This window comes from Oreochromis aureus, linkage group 9 (genome assembly GCF_013358895.1).
Source record: "Oreochromis aureus strain Israel breed Guangdong linkage group 9, ZZ_aureus, whole genome shotgun sequence".
Taxonomy (NCBI): Eukaryota; Metazoa; Chordata; class Actinopteri; order Cichliformes; family Cichlidae; genus Oreochromis; species Oreochromis aureus.
The window spans coordinates 385,066-406,750 of record NC_052950.1 but is presented as its reverse complement, the minus strand read 5'-3'; the positions used below and the strand labels follow the sequence as shown (position 1 = coordinate 406,750).

At 42.2% G+C, this 21,685-nt stretch overlaps 1 protein-coding gene across 1 annotated transcript in view; it reads right to left on the bottom strand.

Moving 5' to 3' along the window:
* arhgef4 (Rho guanine nucleotide exchange factor (GEF) 4) overlaps positions 1 to 14,814 on the bottom strand; it is a 91,407-nt gene extending 76,593 nt beyond the window's left edge. The window contains exon 1 of the mRNA XM_031739596.2: positions 13,916 to 14,814. Coding sequence (XP_031595456.1) covers positions 13,916 to 14,189 — 274 coding nt within the window. The 5' untranslated portion in view covers positions 14,190 to 14,814. The remainder of the gene's footprint in view (positions 1 to 13,915) is intronic.
* Positions 14,815 to 21,685: the final 6,871 nt, after the last annotated feature.

Below are 21,685 nucleotides of genomic sequence, written 5' to 3'. Positions count from 1 at the left end.
TTTAAAAAATGTTATTTCTGAAAAATGTAAGTACTTTCATCAAACTGACCTAAGATTTCATAACTTTGTCCACAAAGATGATTTCAACAGAGAAAATAAATGGTATTAATTTGCACACAATCTTGTGTTTTATTCAGCATTTGCACGCTCCTGATGCTCTCAGTCAAAAGTGACCAGTCATAGGAAATAAATGGTTTGAATTTCAAGTACACTGATAAACTTGAACAGTCGAATAACTCCCTCCAAACCATCATAAAAGCATCATAAAAACAAAACAATGAAAGAAACTAGAGATGTGCAAAGCAGCCGGTATTTGTATTTGTATTTGTATTCGAGTAAAATTCAAAATGGGCATAAAAATCCAGTTTTTTGCATTACACTTCTAATCAATGTTATAGTGCAAGTATTCTTTAATTATATCCATCATAATAATTATGGATATGCAGTATTAGCTGATATCTTTGCATAAATCCAGCAATGAACATGTAACAAGGAACATCATTGAAAAGAAAATAACAACAGCCATCGACTCATCCATGGTTAAACCAACTAATAAAATACCATTGTGAATAATATTAACCCCACCACCCGTCCTTGTTGGAGGACGCTGAACAGACAGTGAAACTGACTTGCAGGGGCAGAACAAGGCTGTGATGATGAATTGGTGCTTGTGGGGGGGTTGGCAGACAGTACCAGGAGAGGATGCTTTAAGATGTTTGATATATCTCCCTCTGCTGATTTGACTTTGGCACACATTACATATCACTTTGGGTTTATCTGCAGCACTGACTGTAAAATGCTTCCACACAGAACTTGATCAAGTTGTTCTGGCTGGTGGAGGACCAAGAGACTCACTCTTTTCTATTTGGTTGCCCAAATCCATGTGGGGAGTTTCAGCTACGTTAATGAGTGACAGGAAGCTATGCTAAGGTTAACTAGCCTATAGTCTACATCTTGCTGTCTGCAAAAGACAGAGTAACTTATATGTACCATATAACTCCCACAAGTCCATACAATTCGAAACAAGTACACAAAGTTCGATTTAAAAGGATAAAACAATATCCTTTTAAATCGAACTTTAACGTTACTCTGTCAACAGCCTATTGTCTAATTCTGCGGTCCCCAACCTTTTTTGCGCCACGGACCGGTTTATGTCCGACATTATTTTTACGGACCGGCCTGTAAGGTGGCGCGGATAAATACAACAAAATAAAACTAGTTAAGGTACAAAAAAACCTATTCAACAAAAATAGTGATGCAGTTCAGTCCTTTTCCGCTCAGCCGAGCCTCTCTGTTGCTTTCACACTTCACTCACTCATCCAGTCATGCACTGCGGTCTCATAAGGAAACTCAGCTTTTTTATATAAAGTTTTTCTTGTTCCCAAATAAAAATATTTTTTAAAGTATTTGTTCGAAATAAGTATTCGTAAAAAAAACAGACATTCGTGCCTTTCCGAATACCGTATTCTGGTTCGGCTCCACCCCTAAAAGAAACTATACTGAAACTATAGAAACAAGAAGCATGAGCAAAAATCTGACTTTCTGTGGGATTCCAGAAAATTCCCCAGACAATCCTGAGGCCCTGATCGCAACTTAAACTTCCACCAGACACCGTGAATCCGATCACTTTTCATCATCTAGAATCCTGTCCAGATAAACACCTCGACCCATCATCGCTAAATCTGAACATTACAAACATTAACAACTCATCGAAGGAACTGAGAACTGAGAACTCACGATCAGTTTCATCTGGAAATAAATCCTCCATTATGAAAAAACACAGACAGGACAATGAAGGTGCAAATATCACAGTGAATGAATGATACAATGAAGGACAGCTGTACTGTCTCTCCAACATTACGCTGTGACTTTTCTACCCAACCATCATAATTAACCCATCCCATATGAACTCTGCAGTCACCTTATTCTTTTGTTTTTTTGTTTTCATGTCCTTTACATGTGTTTGTATGTCTGTCTGGTCATGTCTCAGACACACACTCAATCACATCTATGCTCTCACACACATCTGTTCAGTCACACGTCTCCTTTTAAAATACATGACAATATAAAACTTAACAAGTAATGATGAACCAACCTGGCATCAGGACCCAGGTGAAAAGAGCCAAAATAATCACCCAGCGAATCAAACTAAATGCTGTGTCTTACAAGACACTCAGTTAACACAATCACAAATCCAAAGTCTGAAAGTACAAAATATATTCTTCAACATAGCCATACGTAGCCTTTTGGCTAAATCTGGCATATTTACATTGATATATGTTCATTAATATGCACTGTCCCTTTTAAATAAATAAGTTCAATTCATACAGTAGTAAACAGCTAGGAGTATGTATACTTATGAATAAACATATTACCTCTGTCCATAATATGTCTCATATTGATCCAGGTGGAAGGTTAGGAAAATAAAGCATTCACACTAATCACAATGTATGGCCCCAACAATAATGACCCATCTTTCTCTTACAACCTATTTTCATTAGAGTGGAATTCAACAAACATCATCATTGCCGGAGATTTCAAAACAGTTATCAATCCCACACTCGACCAGTCACACTAACCTGGTAGCTTAAGAATTTGGCGTTCCACAAATATAATAAAACAATACTTCATTATAGTCTTAATGACAGCTGGAGGAAAAACAACCCTTCAGTGGGGTGGCTGTAGCTCAGGAGGTAGAGCAGGTCACCTACTGATCGGAAGGTTGGTGGTTCAACTCCTGGCTCCTTCAGTCTGCATGTCAAGTATCCTTGGGCAAGAAACTAATCCCAAGTTGCTCTCCGATGCATCCATCAGAGTGTGAATGTAGTTAGACAGCGCTAAACATAGCGAACGTGCTTGTGAGAATGTGTGTGACTGGGTGAATGTGGCATGTTGTATAGAGCTCTTTGAGTACTCTGGGAGAGTAGAAAAGCATTATATCAGTCCAGTTACCATCCAGAGACTTATTTTTCTATCAATCTCTCTCACGCATCACTTTCTCTGTCCTCAGTAAGTCCCTTACAACAATCCACTCAGTCATACTTACTGAACTGAATTTTTCAAAACCCTCTCAATATTATTAATATATTTAAAAACTTTGATAGCCAGCTATACTCTTATGACCACAACTCAAAATAGAAAACTTTCAGTGAAAACTTAGATTGACCCAGACTTTCCAAAAAGCAAGCAGACATGTTAAATGAACCTATTACTATGGATGAACTCCATAAAGCACTTTAAAATGCCAAATAACAAATCACAATGGATTTCCAGGAGAATTTTATAAACACTTCTGCCAAATCCTGTTGCCATGATCCCACAGAGTAATGACACAAATAATACCTAGAGATATTAAGACTCTCCTACTAAAAACTATCCAACATATCGCTCCCCCTTATTAATAAACACAGACATAAAATAATCCCTAAAGCCCTAGCTACTAAAAAAGAAAACATGAATCCATCCAGATCAAACCAGTTTCATCTAAACCAGAAATGCTGCTGACAGATTAATCAACTTCATAACTTACCGCTAAACACCATACCATAATAATCATACTAGCATTAGATGCAGAAAAAAGGTTTTTGATAAAGTTAACTGGACACTTCAACCTACACAGACTGGGTTTTGGACGGTCAGTCATCCATTGGATAAAAACACTATACATTTCACCCAGGTAAATACAGGACAAAATCAACTCAAATCAACTCAACTTTCCTTTCTCCCTTTTTTCTTCTTTCTTTTTCCTCTTGCTGATTTCTCAGTATCTGTGTGGGTTAGACCTAGACCACATCCAGGACCAAGTGGAAGGTAAGCCAGGTCACCAATGTAGATTCATCAACAATCAACTAGATCAGAGTCCTCCTTCCCTAATAAACAGGTCCCTCCTTAGGGTCCTGGGGCAACCCAAAGCAGCTCTAAGTGATGTAGAACAGAACAAAACAGAATCACCACTGACCTGGCCATAAATTACCCCCCCATGTTTTACATTCATCAACATTTAATATAAATCCATCCATCCTATTCTGCTTGTTCGGGGGCCGGGTCACGGGGGCAGCCACCTCCTCCAGCTTGTCCGGGGGAACACCAAGGTGTTCCCAGGCCAGCCGACAGATATAATTGCTCCAGCATGTCCTGGATCTACCCTGGTGGGACATGTCTGGAACACCTCATCCAGAGGAGCCCAGGAGGCATCCTTGTCAGATACCATCTCAACTTCCTGTTAAAAGAGAGTTCTTCCTTCCCACTGTCGCCAAAGTGCTTGCTCACAGGCGGTCATTGATGGTCGGGTTTTGCTCTGTATGTATTATTGTAGGGTCTACCTTACAATATAAAGCAGCTTGAGGCGACTGTTGTTGTGATTTGGTGCTGTATAAATAAAATTGAATTGAAAATTGAATTGAATTAAATGTTAGTAGTAGTAATAGTAATAGTAATGGTGATAGTGTTATTCCTGTCGTTATTATCCTCATAGCCACACAGCATGACATGCAACACACATATACATGTTTTGGCTTTGTTCTTTGTGTTTTTGTCTTTTATTTTCATCTTTTCCAGTTGCCTTCTTTCTTGTTTCTGTCTATGCACAGCTTTACCTGTTTTATGTTCATACAATGTACAGTAAAAAAGAGAAAGACAATGAGACAATAATTAGTGTAAATAACAGAGTTCAGGTCCATCCCTATCTTTCAGATGGTCATACGGGCAAACGCAAGCACGCATGCATGCATGTGCACGCTCATATTTACACATACAAACACTTTGGTTTCTCTGGCAACCGCTACAGGAATCTGTGCCCAGTAGAGCCTCTCCTCCACAGGAACACCTCCTGTGTTGGCAGCTCTCACACATAGTTGCAACATGGTGTCAGCATTGAACTTTTCTCATAGCTTTGCTGTATGATGCTTTTAGGAGGCCTTGCTCACATACACTGTGTGGGAACATCATGGCAGGTCAGTATACACTAAGTGAGGCTCTTTACTCCATATTTGATCAGCACACTTGTGAAGAGGAGAGAGAGCAGAAAACTGACAATGAGGATGGATTAGATGAGGAAGTATCAGAAGCTGAAGTTGACATGGAATATAATCTGACCCGATTGATGAGGATGAATCCATCGATGAAGAAGATGGCCATGCTAAGGCTGATCTCACATTCAAGTCAAAGAATGGGAACCTGAGAATCACGTTAGGCTTACAGCTGAAACTGTCATCAGGATGACCACAGGACCTACAAAATATGCCGTATCCTGGATCATCACATCCTGCATTGAACTGTTCTGGACTGAGTCCTCACTCAAAGCCATTTTGGTAAACTTGACCAACTTGAAGGGGAAACAGCTTTACAAAGACAATTGGAAGGAGGTAAGTCAGAAAGGCACCAAAGCATGCATGAGTCGTTTGATTTGAGTGGTGAGTACAGATCCAGAAATGACTCTACCAGCAGTTTATGGGATGCAGAGTCCAGTCAGATTATTTTTCAGGCCATCGTGTCACTCCAGAAAATGTACATGTTGTTACAGGTGATTTGCTTTGACAGCTATGATAGAAGACTGGGTCGGGGTCAGCAAGACAAAATGGCAGTGATCAGAGAAGTTCGGTTGGTTCGGCCTGGTTGCTTTAGTGGACACTGCCCTTTCAAACAGCATATGCCAAGCAAGCAGTGTAAATATGCCATAAAGGTTTTGCAACATGTGATGCCAGGACATGTTATGCTTGGAACATGCAGGTTTATACTGGAAAACCCAAAGGTAGTGTTGGTGAAAGAACCAAGAGAGGTTTGTGGTTCTGGAGACTGACTGGAGGTCTCAAGGGACAGTTCCTTCATCTCCTATGCTCTTAGGCTACGTTCACACTGCAGGTCTTAATGCTCAATTCCAATTTTTTGATCAAATCCAATTTTTTTTGTCTGCTTGTTCACACTACAAATAAAATGTGACAGCAAACGCGCTCTAGTGTGAACGCTCAAAGCGGCCCGCATGCGCAAAAGAAGATGTCACACACAACGCGCTCTGTTTAGACCCAGAGCAAACAGTATTGTTTGACTGATGGCCCTTAATATAAAGACTTCGGACTTTACGTTTCCCAATTTTGCTTTAAGTTATAAAGTTATTGTGTTATTTACATATGGCCTAATAATGATCCTTATTGCTGTTTTAGAGAGGCGGTGCTTCAAAGGATAGTGTCAGATTATACAGTACAAAGAAAATGTTCACGTTGTCTTCCCAACAGTTTCACTAACATCTACACATGTGAGTGAAGTTGGCCCCCCCACCTTCTTCAAATCCAACAAAAGTGGTACCAAACGTTTGTGCTGGTTTGTGCTGCTAAAATTTTCGTTTGTGCTGCTATCATTTTAAAGATATTAATAAAAATTTCTAGAGGTCATCAGAGGTCAACCAGCCCCCCCACATTAATTAAATCAAACAAAATGGGTGTCAATCAACTGTGCTACGTTTGTGCTGGTTTGTGCTGCAAAAATTGTTGTTTGTGCTGCCTCTGTTTTAAAGATATTAATGAAAATGTAAAGGTCAAAAGGTCAACCAGCCCCCCCACATTACCCAAATCAAACAAAATTGATGTCAAACGTTTGTGCTACGTTTGTGCTGCTAAAATTTTTGTTTGTGCTGCTATCATTTTAAAAATTTTAATAAAATAACGTCTTGATGCGTGCTTAATCATCCAGGTAAGTAAATCCCAAAAGGTTGATTCTGTTCATCTGGACATTTTCAGTTGGAGAAACGTTTCGTCACTCATCCAAGTGACTTCTTCAGTCTCAGCTGACTGCAGGTTTCCCAGATCTTATAAACAGTACATTTGCATAGTGAAGGAAACTAGCACCACTGAATGAACAATGGGCTGGGGGGTTAGTTCCATGATTGTTAGTATGCAAATTCTTATGACCATTGATCAACGACTACTAATCAAAGACACAGATTCTCGAATGGCCATGAGTACCATTCACAGAAAGTGGGGAATGGCTGCAATCACAGCATTGTAAGATGGCGAAAGATGTACCCTTAGGCCCCCCTTCTCGATTCAGAGACGGTCAGCATCCTGACAGCCCGATGGATGAAGCTGTCTCTCAATCTGTGTGTTCTGGCCCGGAGGCTCTTCAGTATCCTTCCTGATGGCAGCAAACTGAAGACGCTGCTGAAGGGATGAGTGGAGTCACCTGTAATGGAGAGGACCTTCCAGATGAGGCAGGTGCAGCTGCTCTCACTACCCGTTGTTATTTTTTCCTGCAGAACCCAGTGCAGGAGTCATACCACACAGTGATGCAGCTGGTGAGGATACTCTCAACTGTGCCTCTGTAGAAGGTGCTCATAATGGGGGTTGAATCTCTTTTGCTTCTCAGTTTGCAGAGGAAGTAGAGTCACTGTTGGTCTTCTCCACATTCAGGGACAGGTTGTTGTTGCTGTACCACTCTGCCAGATGGTTAACTTCACCCCTGTAGTAGATCTCATCGTGGGTCAGCAGAGTGAAGAGAAGGGGCTCAACACACATCCTTGGGGGCCCCGTATTCAGTGTTCTTGGGCTGGAGGTGTTGCTGTCGGCGTACTATCTGCTGTCTTCCTGTCAAGAAATCTGGCAGCCAGTTATACAGCAAGGTGCTGATCCCCAGCAGATCCAGTTTGTGAATGAGTTGCTGGGGAATGATGATGCTGAACTGAAGTCTATGAACAGCACTCTGACATATGAGTCTCTAGTGTTCAGATGTGTGAGGGTTGAGTAAGGGGCAGTTGAAATTCCATCATCGGTTGAGTGTTTTGACCGGTATGCGAACTCAAATGGATCCAGATTGGGGGAAAGCGATAATTTGATTTGACGCATGACTAACTGTTCAAAGCACTTCATAATGATGAAGGTGAGTTTGACAGGACGGTAGTCCTTAAAGCAGGAGGTAGATGACTTCTTGGGCACAGTAATGATGGTGGAGGCTTTGAGGCATGTGGGAACAGCGGCCTGACCCTAGTGATGTGTTAAAGATGTCTGTGAAAACATTTGTGAGTTCCACAGCATAGTCCGTCAGTGCTCGTCCAAGGATGTTATCAGGACCTGGAGCTTTGCGTGTACTGATTTTGGCAAGGGATCTCCACACACTGTCTGGGGATTGTGTCACCACGGTCTGCAGAGTGGGCTTGTAGTCTGTGATGGTTTGTATTCCTTGCCACTGCCTCCAAGTATCTCTGCTGTCGCTGAAGCTTTGCTGTAGCTGATGCCACGTGACAGGTTTGCCCTTGCTGTTCTTAGGCTCACCTAATTCCCGGCTCTGAAGGCTTGCATTTTTCAACCTTAGGAGCATTTAAACCTGACCTGTGAGCCATGGTTTCTGATTGGCCCGGACAGTGATAGTCCTGGTGTCACGACCTGCAGGATTGGCAAGGTGCTGATCAGAATCTCTCCACTCCTAGCCCTCCTTCTCTTCTCTTCTTCCCTCTCCCCCCTCTCCTTCTCTCCCTGTTTTGCGGAACTCATGGCGGCTTCACGCCCTCGGTCCACGCCTTCCTGGATTGGGAACACCTGGGCCTCATCAGACCAGCTGGTATATTAGAAGGAGGAGATCAGCTGTTCAACGCTGGATTGTTGTGAAGGCTCTAGTCAGTACACGTCTAGCTCAAGTTTCCTGCGCCTCCGTCTCAGAGACTTAACGAGTGTTTCTTTGTTCCTAGATTCCCCGTCCCCGTCCCCGTGTTTCCCCATGTGGAGTGTGGAAGGAGTGACTGGTCGCTAGCGGAGAAGAGAGAGGTTGAACTGAGCGCGTGCGTGATTTCCCCGTTTTCCCTGGAGCCCTGGACCCCTGCCCCTCACGTCTTGTATATAGCACTAACCCCGCACTGTCTGTACATACACTTGGTGAAGATCTGTAAATAAACCGTCTCTGTTTAAACGCTACTCAGGAGTCCTGCGAGTGGATCCTCTAAGCAACCTGTGACACCTGGTCTCTGTGACATCATCGATGCATTTTGGGATGTAGGCAATGACAGTTTCTGTATATTCCTGAAAGTCTGTGGTGTTGTCGTGTGTGGCAGCCTGTGGTGGAAAAGCAGTCTTGCAGTGCCTCTGAGGACCCTTCTGGCCACACCTGTACCTGCTTACGAACTGGTTTGGTGACTTTGACCAGGGGCCTGTGGGAACCCATGGCACACCTAGGTTTCTGCCTGTAGTACTGACCCTTGTGCAGAATAGGTGGAATTAAGACACAGTTCCAAAAGCAAACACAACTGATCAGTGCTGAGAGCAGTCCTGTTGCTGAGGTTGGGGTGATCCTGTAATCTCTTATGAACTACCTCCAACGCTTCTATGACTGGGATGCAAGTGAAGACAGATGTAACATCTCTCTCACTGTACAAGTACTGTTTATAAGATTAGGGAAACATAATCTGCACAAACAAAATAATTTGCAGGACAAATGTTTGACATCAATTTTGTTCGATTTGAAGAAGGTAGGGGGGCCAACTTCACTCACATGTGTTTATAAGATCTGGGAAACCTGCAGTCAGCTGAGACTGAAGAAGTCACCTGGATGAGTGACGAAACGTTTCTCCAACTGAAAATGTCCAGATGAACAGAATCAACCTTTTGGGATTTACTTACCTGGATGATTAAGCACGCATCAAGACGTTATTTTATTAATATTTTTAAAATGATAGCAGCACAAACAAAAATTTTTGCAGCACAAACCAGCACAAACGTTTGACATCAATTTTGTTTGATTCCATTAATGTGGGGGGGCTGGTTGACCTTTGATGACCTGTAGAAATTTTTAGGGATGCACCGATACCGATACTGGTATCGGGTATCGGTGCCGATACTGTAAAATGTGTGCGTACTCGTACTCGTAAAAGTTAACCGATACCATGAACCGATACTCATAATTCCCATGGACTTAAACGCCACGGTAACATAAGGTGTTCACAGTTGATGTTATGTGATGTAACTCTACCCTGAATATAATTTGCCCTGTAATATGTCGCAAGGTAAATACAGGTAATTAGAGCAATCAAAGTGTTACGTTAATCATAAAAGTATTATTTTATGGTATGTAACTCTGAAGGAGTTAAAATATTTTCAGAGTTCTAATTTTCTGGAGGCCCGTGAAGGTAGCATAAAACGGGACCTTGCATGGAGAGATGCACGAGGTTAGCTGAACCAAAGTGAGAGACTCGGCTAGTTTTACTGAGGTTAACTTGCACAAAAGAGTGTATGACTAGAAAGCTAACTGTGTGAGAGCTTCACAACAGAGTGTGGGTGAAGTGACTTTTTGTTTCAACGGTCGCACCACCGTCCGTGGAAAACTGTGTTTCCAGCCATGACCGCCGAGGCTAAAGGCTAGCCCGGACTGCTTGGCTGCGCCACGGAGGCAGCTGCTATGGACTGTCGGAGAGCTGGACAGTGACTGGCTAACGCGCTGTAGCAGAGACAGCATCGGGTCCGCAGGGGAGTGGATTTAGTGTGGGACTGGTGAACGGCGACCTACCGAGCAACGGAACTGTAAGTCAGACTTTGCGCTCTTACTGGGGAGAAGAGGATTTTCTCCATCGTCCGGCGTGAGCAACAAACAGGCCTGCAACAAGTGTGAATGTGAGTGTGTGTGGGGCCCATGTGTGAATATTGTATGTTTAGTGGATTTATATAACGTGTTTTGGAGTGTATATTAGTGAGTCACTTACCAAAAGGTGATAACATAAGTTGGGTTGTTTAATATAATTTCAAAGGGAATTATTTCATTTATACAGTGTATTTCATTTGGTTAAGGAATTGGAATATCATTTGAGTTTAAAAAAGGGATGTGTTGTACAGTATTTGTCTCTGCCCTTACGTTCAGTAAACGTTTCGTTTGTGTTAAAGAGTTGTCTGGGGTAGTTTCTTTACTACTGGTTAAGTTTAACTTGTGTGTGGTAGAAGTATCGGATTTTGTACTCGGTATCGGCAAGTACTCAGATCCAAGTATCGGTATCGGATCGGTTTGAAAAAATTGGTATCGTTGCATCCCTAGAAATTTTTATTAATATCTTTAAAATGATAGCAGCACAAACGAAAATTTTTGCAGCACAAACGTAGCACAAACGTTTGACATCAATTTTGTTTGATTTGGGTAATGTGGGGGGGCTGGTTGACCTTTTGACCTTTACATTTTCATTAATATCTTTAAAACAGAGGCAGCACAAACAACAATTTTTGCAGCACAAACCAGCACAAACGTAGCACAGTTGATTGACACCCATTTTGTTTGATTTAATTAATGTGGGGGGGCTGGTTGACCTCTGATGACCTCTAGAAATTTTTATTAATATCTTTAAAATGATAGCAGCACAAACGAAAATTTTTCAGCACAAACCAGCACAAACGTTTGATACCACTTTTGTTGGATTTGAAGACGGTGGGGGGGCCAACTTCACTCACATCATCTACACGGGATGGCCAGGAAGCGTTCACAATGCCGCCCGGGCGCTTCTCCGGCGCTGATAATTGGCGTCTGTCTTGTGTCAGTGACGTAAAAGACGGATTTAATGCGACATGACCGTTAACACAGCAGTCGCTTTCTAAAACATCGGATATGTATCGGATTCAGTACCACATACGAAAGTGACCCAGATCGGATTTGAAAATATCGGATTTGTGCCGTTCACACTGTCACACCGTGATCGGATACGGGTCGCACAGGGTCAAAAAAATCAGATTTGATGCGCTTTGGCCTGCAGTGTGAACGTAGCCTAAGTCACAAGCTGTGTCAGAAGCAAGTATGGTTTCGGGATAATTTACTCTTTACACAAATAAGATAAGATAAGATAAGATAACTCTTTATTGTCATTGCACAGTCAAACATAGTACAATAGTACAATGAAATTGGAAAACTCTCCTACGTCGGCTCTACATACAACACAACGCAACACAAACAACACAACACAGTAACTTAACTTAGTAATAAAAAATGAAGAATAAGTGTTATGTGTATTGCACACCGTTATTATTGCACATTAATTATTATTGCACCTTGTTATAAATATAAATATTATTATTGTTATTGTTTTTACCGTTGTTACCTCCCCCCCAAAAAAAGTCCAGGAGGTAGCCAATCAGGTCAGCTCTTTGGTGTAAAATAGGTGTAAAAGTAACGCTGGTGTTGCTTTATGTGACTCTATAAAAACTTTAAATGGTTTCAAAACAAATATTCATGCAAACTTTCAGCCACAGTTTTCTCTGATGACCAGTTTACTGTGTTTCAACTGATCCTTCTTAGAGTCAAAATAATCCAAAAGTCTCAGATTAATGAGACATACAGAAGCTCAAAAATTGTAAAGTTTACAAGAACATAAGTTGATACAAAGATCTAACACAACAAGTAGTGATAATGTATCTAATATTATAGTTTTTTATGGTGAGTCTTAATGGGATGGTTGTTTTTTAAAATTGTTTAACACCAAATGAACTCAACGTGAGGGTTAAAGGTGCCTCCAGGTTTGGTTTTTAAAGTCTTTGAAATCTTTTGTTCTATACTGTGTAGCTCTTGAATTTCTTCATGATACTTCAAGAAAAATAATTCAGTCGTCAACCAACAAGCCCAAATGTAACAATAAATTCTTCCTAAATTACCCCGGATTATCTCCTTTCTGCTCTACCTGAGCACTCAAACCCTAACCCTTTATAGAGCTTGCCTCATTCATACAAGCACTTTCTTTCTATGCTTTTCTCTTCTAACATTCACCCACATTCATACTCCAACGGATGCATCAGAGAGCCACTCCAGTTTGTATCTTAGGATATTAGAGACTGGGAGCTGCCAGGGATCAAACCACAAACCTTCTGATTTGTAGATAACCTGCTCCACTGCCCAAGCTAGAGCAAAGCCTAAAACACCTGGTGGTGTTTCCCAGGTGGTCTAGGGCGAGTTCACAAACATCGCTGGCTTTTTTCTTATAATGAAGACGTGTACCATAATGTCACTGTGTTTACAGATTTAGGCCAGAACAACATGAGCAACAACTGGGCCATACACACAAATACACACATGCACAAGCACACAGCCGGAAAAACAAAGCTGCAATGACAACATCTGGGAGTCACAACAACTAATGCGATGCCATTTTGAAGAGGGAGAGCCCGGCTACATGCCACAGCATAAGCAGCTCATTTTTAGCTCTTCACACTTTTTCCCCATTTAACAACAGTACAAAGTGCATGAGCGCACACTGCTGATGACAGGGAACACGGGTGCATGCAAAAACAAACATGTCTGACTTTTGGGCTAAAGCTTTAATAACACTGTCAATATTTTTAATCATGCTTAGGCTACTAAACATGTCTTGAACTATTTTTAGTCGCCTCAAAGAATACTGAACATACCAAAACAGATAACACCTGGTTTATTATCAGAGACTCTTTTGTTTCAGTAAAACACAGTGTGTATACTAAGGTTAAAGCTGTAATTGTATTTCTCACATCAGATTAGAACCTTGACAGTTTGAATCAACTATGTTTTGTTAAATATTCATATTTCTCAAAGATAAATGTGTGTGCATAAAAGTTAAACCATTCTTCCTGTCTCATCATATGGGACTTTTCAAACAAATGTCACCAGTGGTGATTTAGACAGACAATTCCAGTGATCCCAGCCGAGGCCAGAGAGTTCAGTGCAGCATTAAGTGCAACAAGCATTTTCCAGAGCTAAGATCCTTTGTGTGGCAGACAAGGACACACATTTCAGACCATAAGAAAGGGCACAGCAGGAGACAGAGCTACTGGCATTTTCTGGCTCTCTCTGCATGACTAAAGCGTCCGGCAGCCGGCCCACCCAAATATATCAGTACTGCACCGTCACTGTCAGTGGGTGTCAGCTGAACAGCTGGAACAACATGCACTCACGCAAAGCGTATCCAGTCCCATCCAATCCGGAATAACACACTACCACTTACCTGTGGTGGAGTGCAGACTTTCCAAACTCCAATAGCGAGACAGGACCCCCCTCAAAGTGCCGCCCAAGCTGCCTCCTCCTCCTCCACCTCCACCTCCACCCATGCATACACCCACTCCAAGACCTCCGTCCACCATGCCGTCCACCCCTCTGCCTGTTGGGCTCCCGCCGTCTGATTCAGACCCCGGTGACAGCCCAGAGCTGCCACTGCCGCTACTACCACAACTGCCCCCTGGCAGCGGCACGCCCCCCTCCGAGCCCTGCTGAGTCCGCATCCCTGTGTGGAAACCCAACAACAAGGGGTGGAGGGAAATGTAAAAGGGGAGTGGAACTAAGAGAAAATGAAGAAAATGAAGAGAAGCAGCTGAGCAGATGGTTTATTCTCCCAGCAAGCGGACAGCACAATGGAGGAGGAGGATGAGGAGGAGGAGGAGGTAGCCTTTTGGCTGGTATCTGCTGCGGTATTTGCTGAGGTAAGCTTCAGCTGTCAACTTCCCGCTTTCTCCTCCCATGCACAGAATAGAAGAGCCGTAGCAGCGCTCCACTCCACCCTTTGATTCTCTGTTCCCCAGTCATACAGCGGTTGTCTCCTCTCTTTCTGTTCCTGCTTCTCTTGCTCTCTTTATCAATTTGAACGCTGCTTCGCTTCCTTACATTAAATCACACAGTCATCTCCCTCTCCCCCTATCGCTCACTCTGTTTCCAGGCTCACATCAGTAGGGGTCCTGCAGGGGGGTTTCTGCAGCTCGATCGTGTCATTTGCCTGCCACAGATAGCCTGGATGGCTCACTAATGGTGCAGAATCCATTAAGGTTTCCCTCCCTCAGTCTTTAGTTTATATTCCCCTGCTCTCTAAAACATACGATAAAGGAGAAACATGCACATGCACACACTCTATATTCTGTTGGTTTTCAGGAATGATTTTTTTAAGCCAACTGGGTTTCCTACTATTGTAAATAAGGCATAGTATACACATGATGCTGTTTAATATAGAGGGTTATTTCAGAGGTGTGAAACATATGGACCCTGACTGAACGGGTCAGAACTGTTCGGTCCTGCTGTATGCAAGGACTGAAAACTGCAAAGACACGCTTTCTACTTACACCTAAAAGGAAGTGCAACATACGAAATAACTACTAGATATATGCAGTAATTACCAAGTATTTCATATATCAATACTAAAGCATTAGTCTCCATAGTAGACTGAAAGGGCTCAGTGTCTTATCATTTGCAACTGTAGTGTCTATTGATACCAGTGTTGGTCAAGTTACTTGAAAAAAGTAATCAGAAACTAATTACTGATTACTTCCCCCAAAAAGTAATCCCGTTACTTTACTGATTAGTTATTTTCAAAAGTAATTAATTACCTAGTTACTTAGTTACTTTTTAAAAACACGATTTACATCCTGAATAGGTGATAAAGCGATAGATCTTTCAGCCCAATTCTACTTTTTCTGCATAATCCATCATACAAAATGTAATCAAATGGAAAAGTCTCTTTTTAAAACTTGATTTATTAGTTTTAATCTTTTAACTTTATGCATCAAGAAAAAATTAAATTATATGCAACATTCTCTGACTGGAAGAAAACTGTATAACATTTAAACCTATTTTCTGCAGAAGAAGACTAAGGAGCTCATCGTGGACTACAGGAGGAATGCTGACCCACATCCACCCATCCACATTAAGGGGACGGCTGTGGAGCGTGTGAGCAGCTTCAAGTTCCTGGGAGTCCACATCTCCGAGGATCTCACCTGGACGACCAACTGCTCCAAGCTGGTCAAGAAGGCTCACCAGCGCCTCTTCTTCTTGAGGACTCTGAGGAAGAACCACCTGTCCTCAGACATCCTGGTGAACTTCTATCGCTGCACCATCGAGAGCATCCTGACCAACTGTATAACAGTCTGGTACGGGAACTGTTCTGCCTCGGACCGGAAGGCGTTGCAGAGGGTCGTGAAAACTGCCCAGCGCATCGCCGAGCACCACTTCCTGCCATAAAGGACATCTACAGGAAGCGGTGTCTGAAAAGGGCTGGGAAAATCATCAGAGACCCCAGTCACCCATCACATGGACTCTTCACCCTCCTGCCCTCTGGGAGGCGCTACAGGAGCCTCCGGACTAAGACCACCAGGTACCGGAACAGCTTCTTCCCCACAGCTGTCAGACTCCTGAACTCTGCCTCCTGACATCTGACCCACGTTAAACTCATGGACTGAACATACACACACCCACAACCACTAGCACTTTACCACTACTGTACAGTTCTGTGTAAATAATCATTCTGTACATACGATAATTTTAATCCTACAACTGTTTATAACTTGCATAGTTCACATTTCTGTATAACTGTATATCTCAGATTTCTGTATAGTTTTTATTTCATATTTATATCCTGTTCATAGTCTGTACATAGCTTGTACTCACTACAGCCTGTACATACTTATAGTTATAGCATATTCATAACATACTTCACACTGTGTACATTATAACATACCATAATAGACCCATTTCTGTAATATACTTACACATCTCTATTATTGCTAATTTATATTGTAATATATCTATATCACGACTAAAGCACTTTCTGGATGGATGCAAACTGCATTTCGTTGCCCTGTACCTGTGACATGTGCAATGACAATAAAGTTGAATTCTATTCTATTCTATTCTATTCTATTCTATTCTATTCCAGCACATAAAATAAAATATGTTTTTGTGTTTACACTCAGTCTTTCAAATAGATGCAAGTGAAACACAGCAGAAAATAAATAAAATCAAAGACTCAGCGGTCCTGTTGCTCTATTTTCACCTGTATAGCAGGCGGAGGTTTGCCCTGGTGCAGGTGCCGCAGCGGTCAGTGGAAGAATCCACAAGTTTGTCTGTGAATTTTCCATTCCCTGGCAGCGCACTCGGTGCTTGCTCGGAAGCTTAGGGGTTTTTTCGCTGTAAAAAGAAGTTTTCTTCCCACGCAGTGAACAGTGGACACTAATGTTTTTGTCACTGTTTACGGAATCAGACTCAAAGTAAGGTCAGTACTTCCACGCTTTAAACGCTGCACGCTCATACTCTCTCCGCACTCGATATATTATCCATTGTTGATCTGCACACAGCTGTTGCCACGAACGTCGCACTCGCTTACGTCACTGTCATGAGACACTCTCGCAAAAAAATCACGGTTTTAGTAATGCAGTAACGCAGCGTGCTTACGGGAAAGTAACAGTAATCTAATTACCGTTTTTGCAATAGTAATCCCTTACTTTACTCGTTACTTGAAAAAAGTAATCGGATTACAGTAACGCGTTTCTTGTAACATGTTACTGCCCATCTCTGATTGATACTGCATTTAAAGTTCCCTGAACAAACTTCCCGAGTGAGCAGAAATGTAAATAATCCGCCTGTTTAGAGCATATTTGCACCAAAACCCCAGTGATGTCCAACTGGGCAGAAAACTGTCAGTTTAAATGGAAGAGAGAGTGGGCTGGGTGACAGTCTAGCCCAAGCTCCTGCAGTGAGGGCACAGCAACTGTTCATGCATGTGAACATCATTTGTTTTGGGATTTTTTTTTAAACAATTTGACCCAAAAGTTCACTTTAAAGAGATCAAACTCAAACTGTGACCTTTTGAGCACCGTTAGAAAAAAAACAACATGGACAGATTTTTCGAAAGATCAAACCAAACTTTAGATGATAATATTTATTTTAATTGAAGCTGCAGTTAATTCAGCTAATGGAATTAACTGCAGCTTCAAATTCAGCGATAAATAAAATAAAACATTCATTTGTGAGATTCCTTGAGTCGAGTAAGAGTCTGAACTCTGACTTATAAAAAACCTGTCATTTCAGAATGACCTGAATGATTCTGTTGTATCCTCATATGTACATGAATGATTACCAACCCTACGTTGACACATTTCAAACTAACTACCAAAGACAAAGTAAAATCAGACATCACTGGATGGCACCTGTATGTGGTACCTGGTCCAGTTTCCTGCCATCTCAGAGTTCAGTGCTTTGACCCAACAGCCTGTGTAAACAATTCAAATGTATCAGTGACAGGGATAAAAGACAATGACATGGGAGTGAAAAGGGCTGATATTAAACTACACAGCAATGTCAAACATTACTTTGACATTGCTCAGAGTATTGCTCACACATACTCTGAGCAAGTGTGGATGCTTCTCTGTAGAAAAACAAAAAAGGAAGGCATCATGTTATATAGATTAGTATAAATGCTGGAGAGGAACATGACATACTGTTCATATATCTGGAATAAGTAAATATATGGATTTTAAAAGCCCACTAATTTTCTTTAGGAGATAATGAAATGCATATTAAAGAAGTAAGAAGGTAATTAGAGTTGAATCTTTTCACAGACAAACAGCAACAAAGTGGTATACACAAAAAGAGTAAATAAGTATATACAATGTCATAAAAGACAATATAAAGACAATAAGATTCAATAAAATAAACAGTTAAATTAATAATAATAATAATAATTGTAAGCCTCTTTAAAGAACACAGTTGGAGCTGCTTTTCCACAGAGCAAACCAAATGTAGCTGCAGTGTGGGCTGTCTACAGACTGAAAGGCTCAGCATGTACAGAGAAAATAAGAGTGGACCCAAGACTGAACCTGGTGGAACACACCTACAATAAAGTGTTTTTGTGGATATTTACATATCAGGGATTTGCAAACTTCACTGCAGAGCATGTGCCCCCCTGCCTAGACCTCTCGCCCTTCCTTTGCCTCCCACATGTAAAGTTTTCTAGATTCACCACTGCTGTGCATCAAAGATCAGTATAGACCTTCAATGGCAGCCTCACATGAGTACTGCTTTTGAAAGCGAGACTGAAAAGCATATAAAATCTGTAATTTGTTGAGTGATGATTTTATTATTTTTCTAACAATCTGCTAACCAATGGATATTTCATAATAGATCGATAATTGTCAATAAAGCTTCTTTAGTTTGGTTTGTTCCTCAGCATTTTTAAAATAGGATGGAATCCAACCTTACCTCAGTGAGCTGTTAATGACAGACAGCAGTGAAGGACCAATGCTGATAAGAGTCCCAGTAAGGACAGAGGGAGGCACTATCTCTGAGGAGCACAGTGAAGTTTACATTTGGTTTGTTTCAGCCTGTCCTGTCCAGCAGAATGTGATGTCAGGCCAAACATGAGCTCTATAAATGCTCTATAGACGCCTCTTCTTCATGTGTTTCTTTTACCTGATTATTAATTTCTATTAGTAGTGTTTCTTTTTACACTCCATGTGTAATATAAAGGAGAAAATGTAATAAAAGCATACTAGCACACAGAGAAGTGCCATCCATGGTCAACTGCTGCACCGTTACGGTGCGTTCACACCGAACGCGATAGAGGCGGCCAGAGCGTCAGGTTTACATGTAAAGTCAATGGAAAGAGCGCGATGACACGCGATTGCGCGTCCGGCGAAAATTCAGAAGCAGATTTGCGTCGCGAAAACGCCAAAACTCGTGAAACGCGCGTCAGTGTAGCGCGTGTGGCGCGTTTGACTCGCGAAAAAAAACCATGCGCGTTAGTTTTTGTGTTGCATCTTGTGCATACGCGTGTTTCGCCTCTACCGCTCGAGTTGGAAAATCTGAACTCCGGCGTCAATTCGCGCCGCTACAACCAATCAGGAGGCTGGTGACGTGGCTCTGACCCTAGGTACTGACGCGTACTGTCCCGCTATTTTCCCACTGATGTACAAATACCTTTCCGCCAACAAGATAATGTGTTTATTCAGAGGACATCTGCAGGAGAAAGTGGAAGAGCCTCAGGGACACATATAATAAGGAGAAGAGGACAGAGAAGGAGAAGAGGAGTGGGTCTGCAGCAGGATCGGGGAAGAGATGGAAGTTCTTCGCGGTCATGGGGTTTCTGGACCCCTTCCTCACCCCGCGGGAGACTAGCGGCAATATGGTGCGGACCGTGAAGAACTTCCCCCCCGAGGACCAGGGACAGCCCGGAGAGGCAGCAGGGGAGTGTCAGTCAGAAGGACAAGGTTTACAGTGAATTAATGTAGGCAGTTAATTTATGCGTGTTGTCATATAGGAATATATTTTGTTTATTAATAAAACAGTATACAGTGGTCCCGCTGTTCATCCGTCACATTTCGCTGATTTTTGTTATTGCACCGTACAGCTTTCAACAATGCGCATTGCATTCTGCAGCCTGATTGACAAATCTCCTCCGTGTCGTGTCTCCTGCGCTTGCCAAACTTATCATGTTTGGTTTTCATAACCATCACGTCCAATAGAAAAAACAGCACAAAAACACTCATAACTATGACCCTCATTCGGAGATACACACCTGCACCGCGAGGGGAAAAGGCGCACGAAAGTGGCGCGCAGACGGAGAAAAAGCACAGCATAATAAAACTTCCTCCCACATTCCTCCCACATTTCCGGTTCACGCGCGTCAAAATATGCAATTTTGACGCGTGATGGATTTTTCTTGGACACGCGTTGAGGTGCGAATGTGCACGCGTCAAATTAGGGGTGTTTGGGGCGTTTTCACTCGCGTCTATCGCGTTCGGTGTGAACGCACCGTAAGAAAAAACATGGACCCACGGCCCACAATGACAATGGCCTGGAGTACCACCATAGACAGGGGCTCCACCAGGAGACCCCAGGCACCAGGGCCCCACACCTGAAGCCCTGCCCAAGAAGCTAGCCAGTCAGCCCAAGGACAGCATCCACCACCACAAGGACCCAGACCACACACCACCCACCCAGCCCCCAACAACAACAACTAGATCGAAAACACATACATGACAGAAGTGCCAGGCATACAGCTGACCACACCCACTAATAGAACTGATTGATTCATTTATTCATTATTTGAGGAGACAGACATTATCTCCACTATTGTCATCTAGAAATAAATTCCTGTATTAAACAATACATTTTAAATGTCCAATCTATGAGGTTAGTTTTCTTAGAGAGAAACAGTAGGAACTGCGAGTGATTAAAGAGGTGATCCACTTACTTGAGTTAAATGCACAGTCTGGCTGAGGCTGGGTCACATCCACTGGTAGCTGAACAGGTCCTCACATATCCTCTACCAGAACCTCTGAACAGCATACAAGACCATACAGCACAGCAGCTCTACCTCAGCAGAGTTACACAGTGGGTGCACATGTTTGACTGTGTAATGCCCATTTATAATAATAATGTGTACTTTATTGATCCCCGTGGGGAATTTCCTCCCATTCACTCAGTGAAGCAGTGGGCAGCCATTGGGCGCCCGGGGAGCAGTGTTTTGGGACGGTACCTTGCTCAGGGGTACCTCAGGATAGCCATTCAGTGGATTCGAACCCCCGACTTTCCAAACATGGGGCCACCACTCTACCTCTGAGCTATCCCTGCCCGTCATTTGGATCATCCTTTGCCCTCTATAGTGTTTTTACTTATGTACTGTGTAAATTGTTGCTTGTTTGAGGTTCTGCGTGGATGAAGACATTTGTTGAGTCATCAGTTTTTGACAACAGTTTTGATAAAGGTTTGGGGTACAAAGATTAAAACATTCTCTTTAACATGTAGGGTTTTTAAGTTCAGCTGACTGGGATTACATTTTTTTCTGTGTGTTGGATTTTAACTGCTGATATTCAAGAAATTTACTGTTGCTGATTCCATATGTATTGAACTCTTAAAATGAAATAAAGTTTCAGTCTTGACTAATATGTTCTCATTTGTTTTATCCCTTTCTAATGCCATTAAGGAAAATTCAGTATTTCCTTTTCTGACAAATACT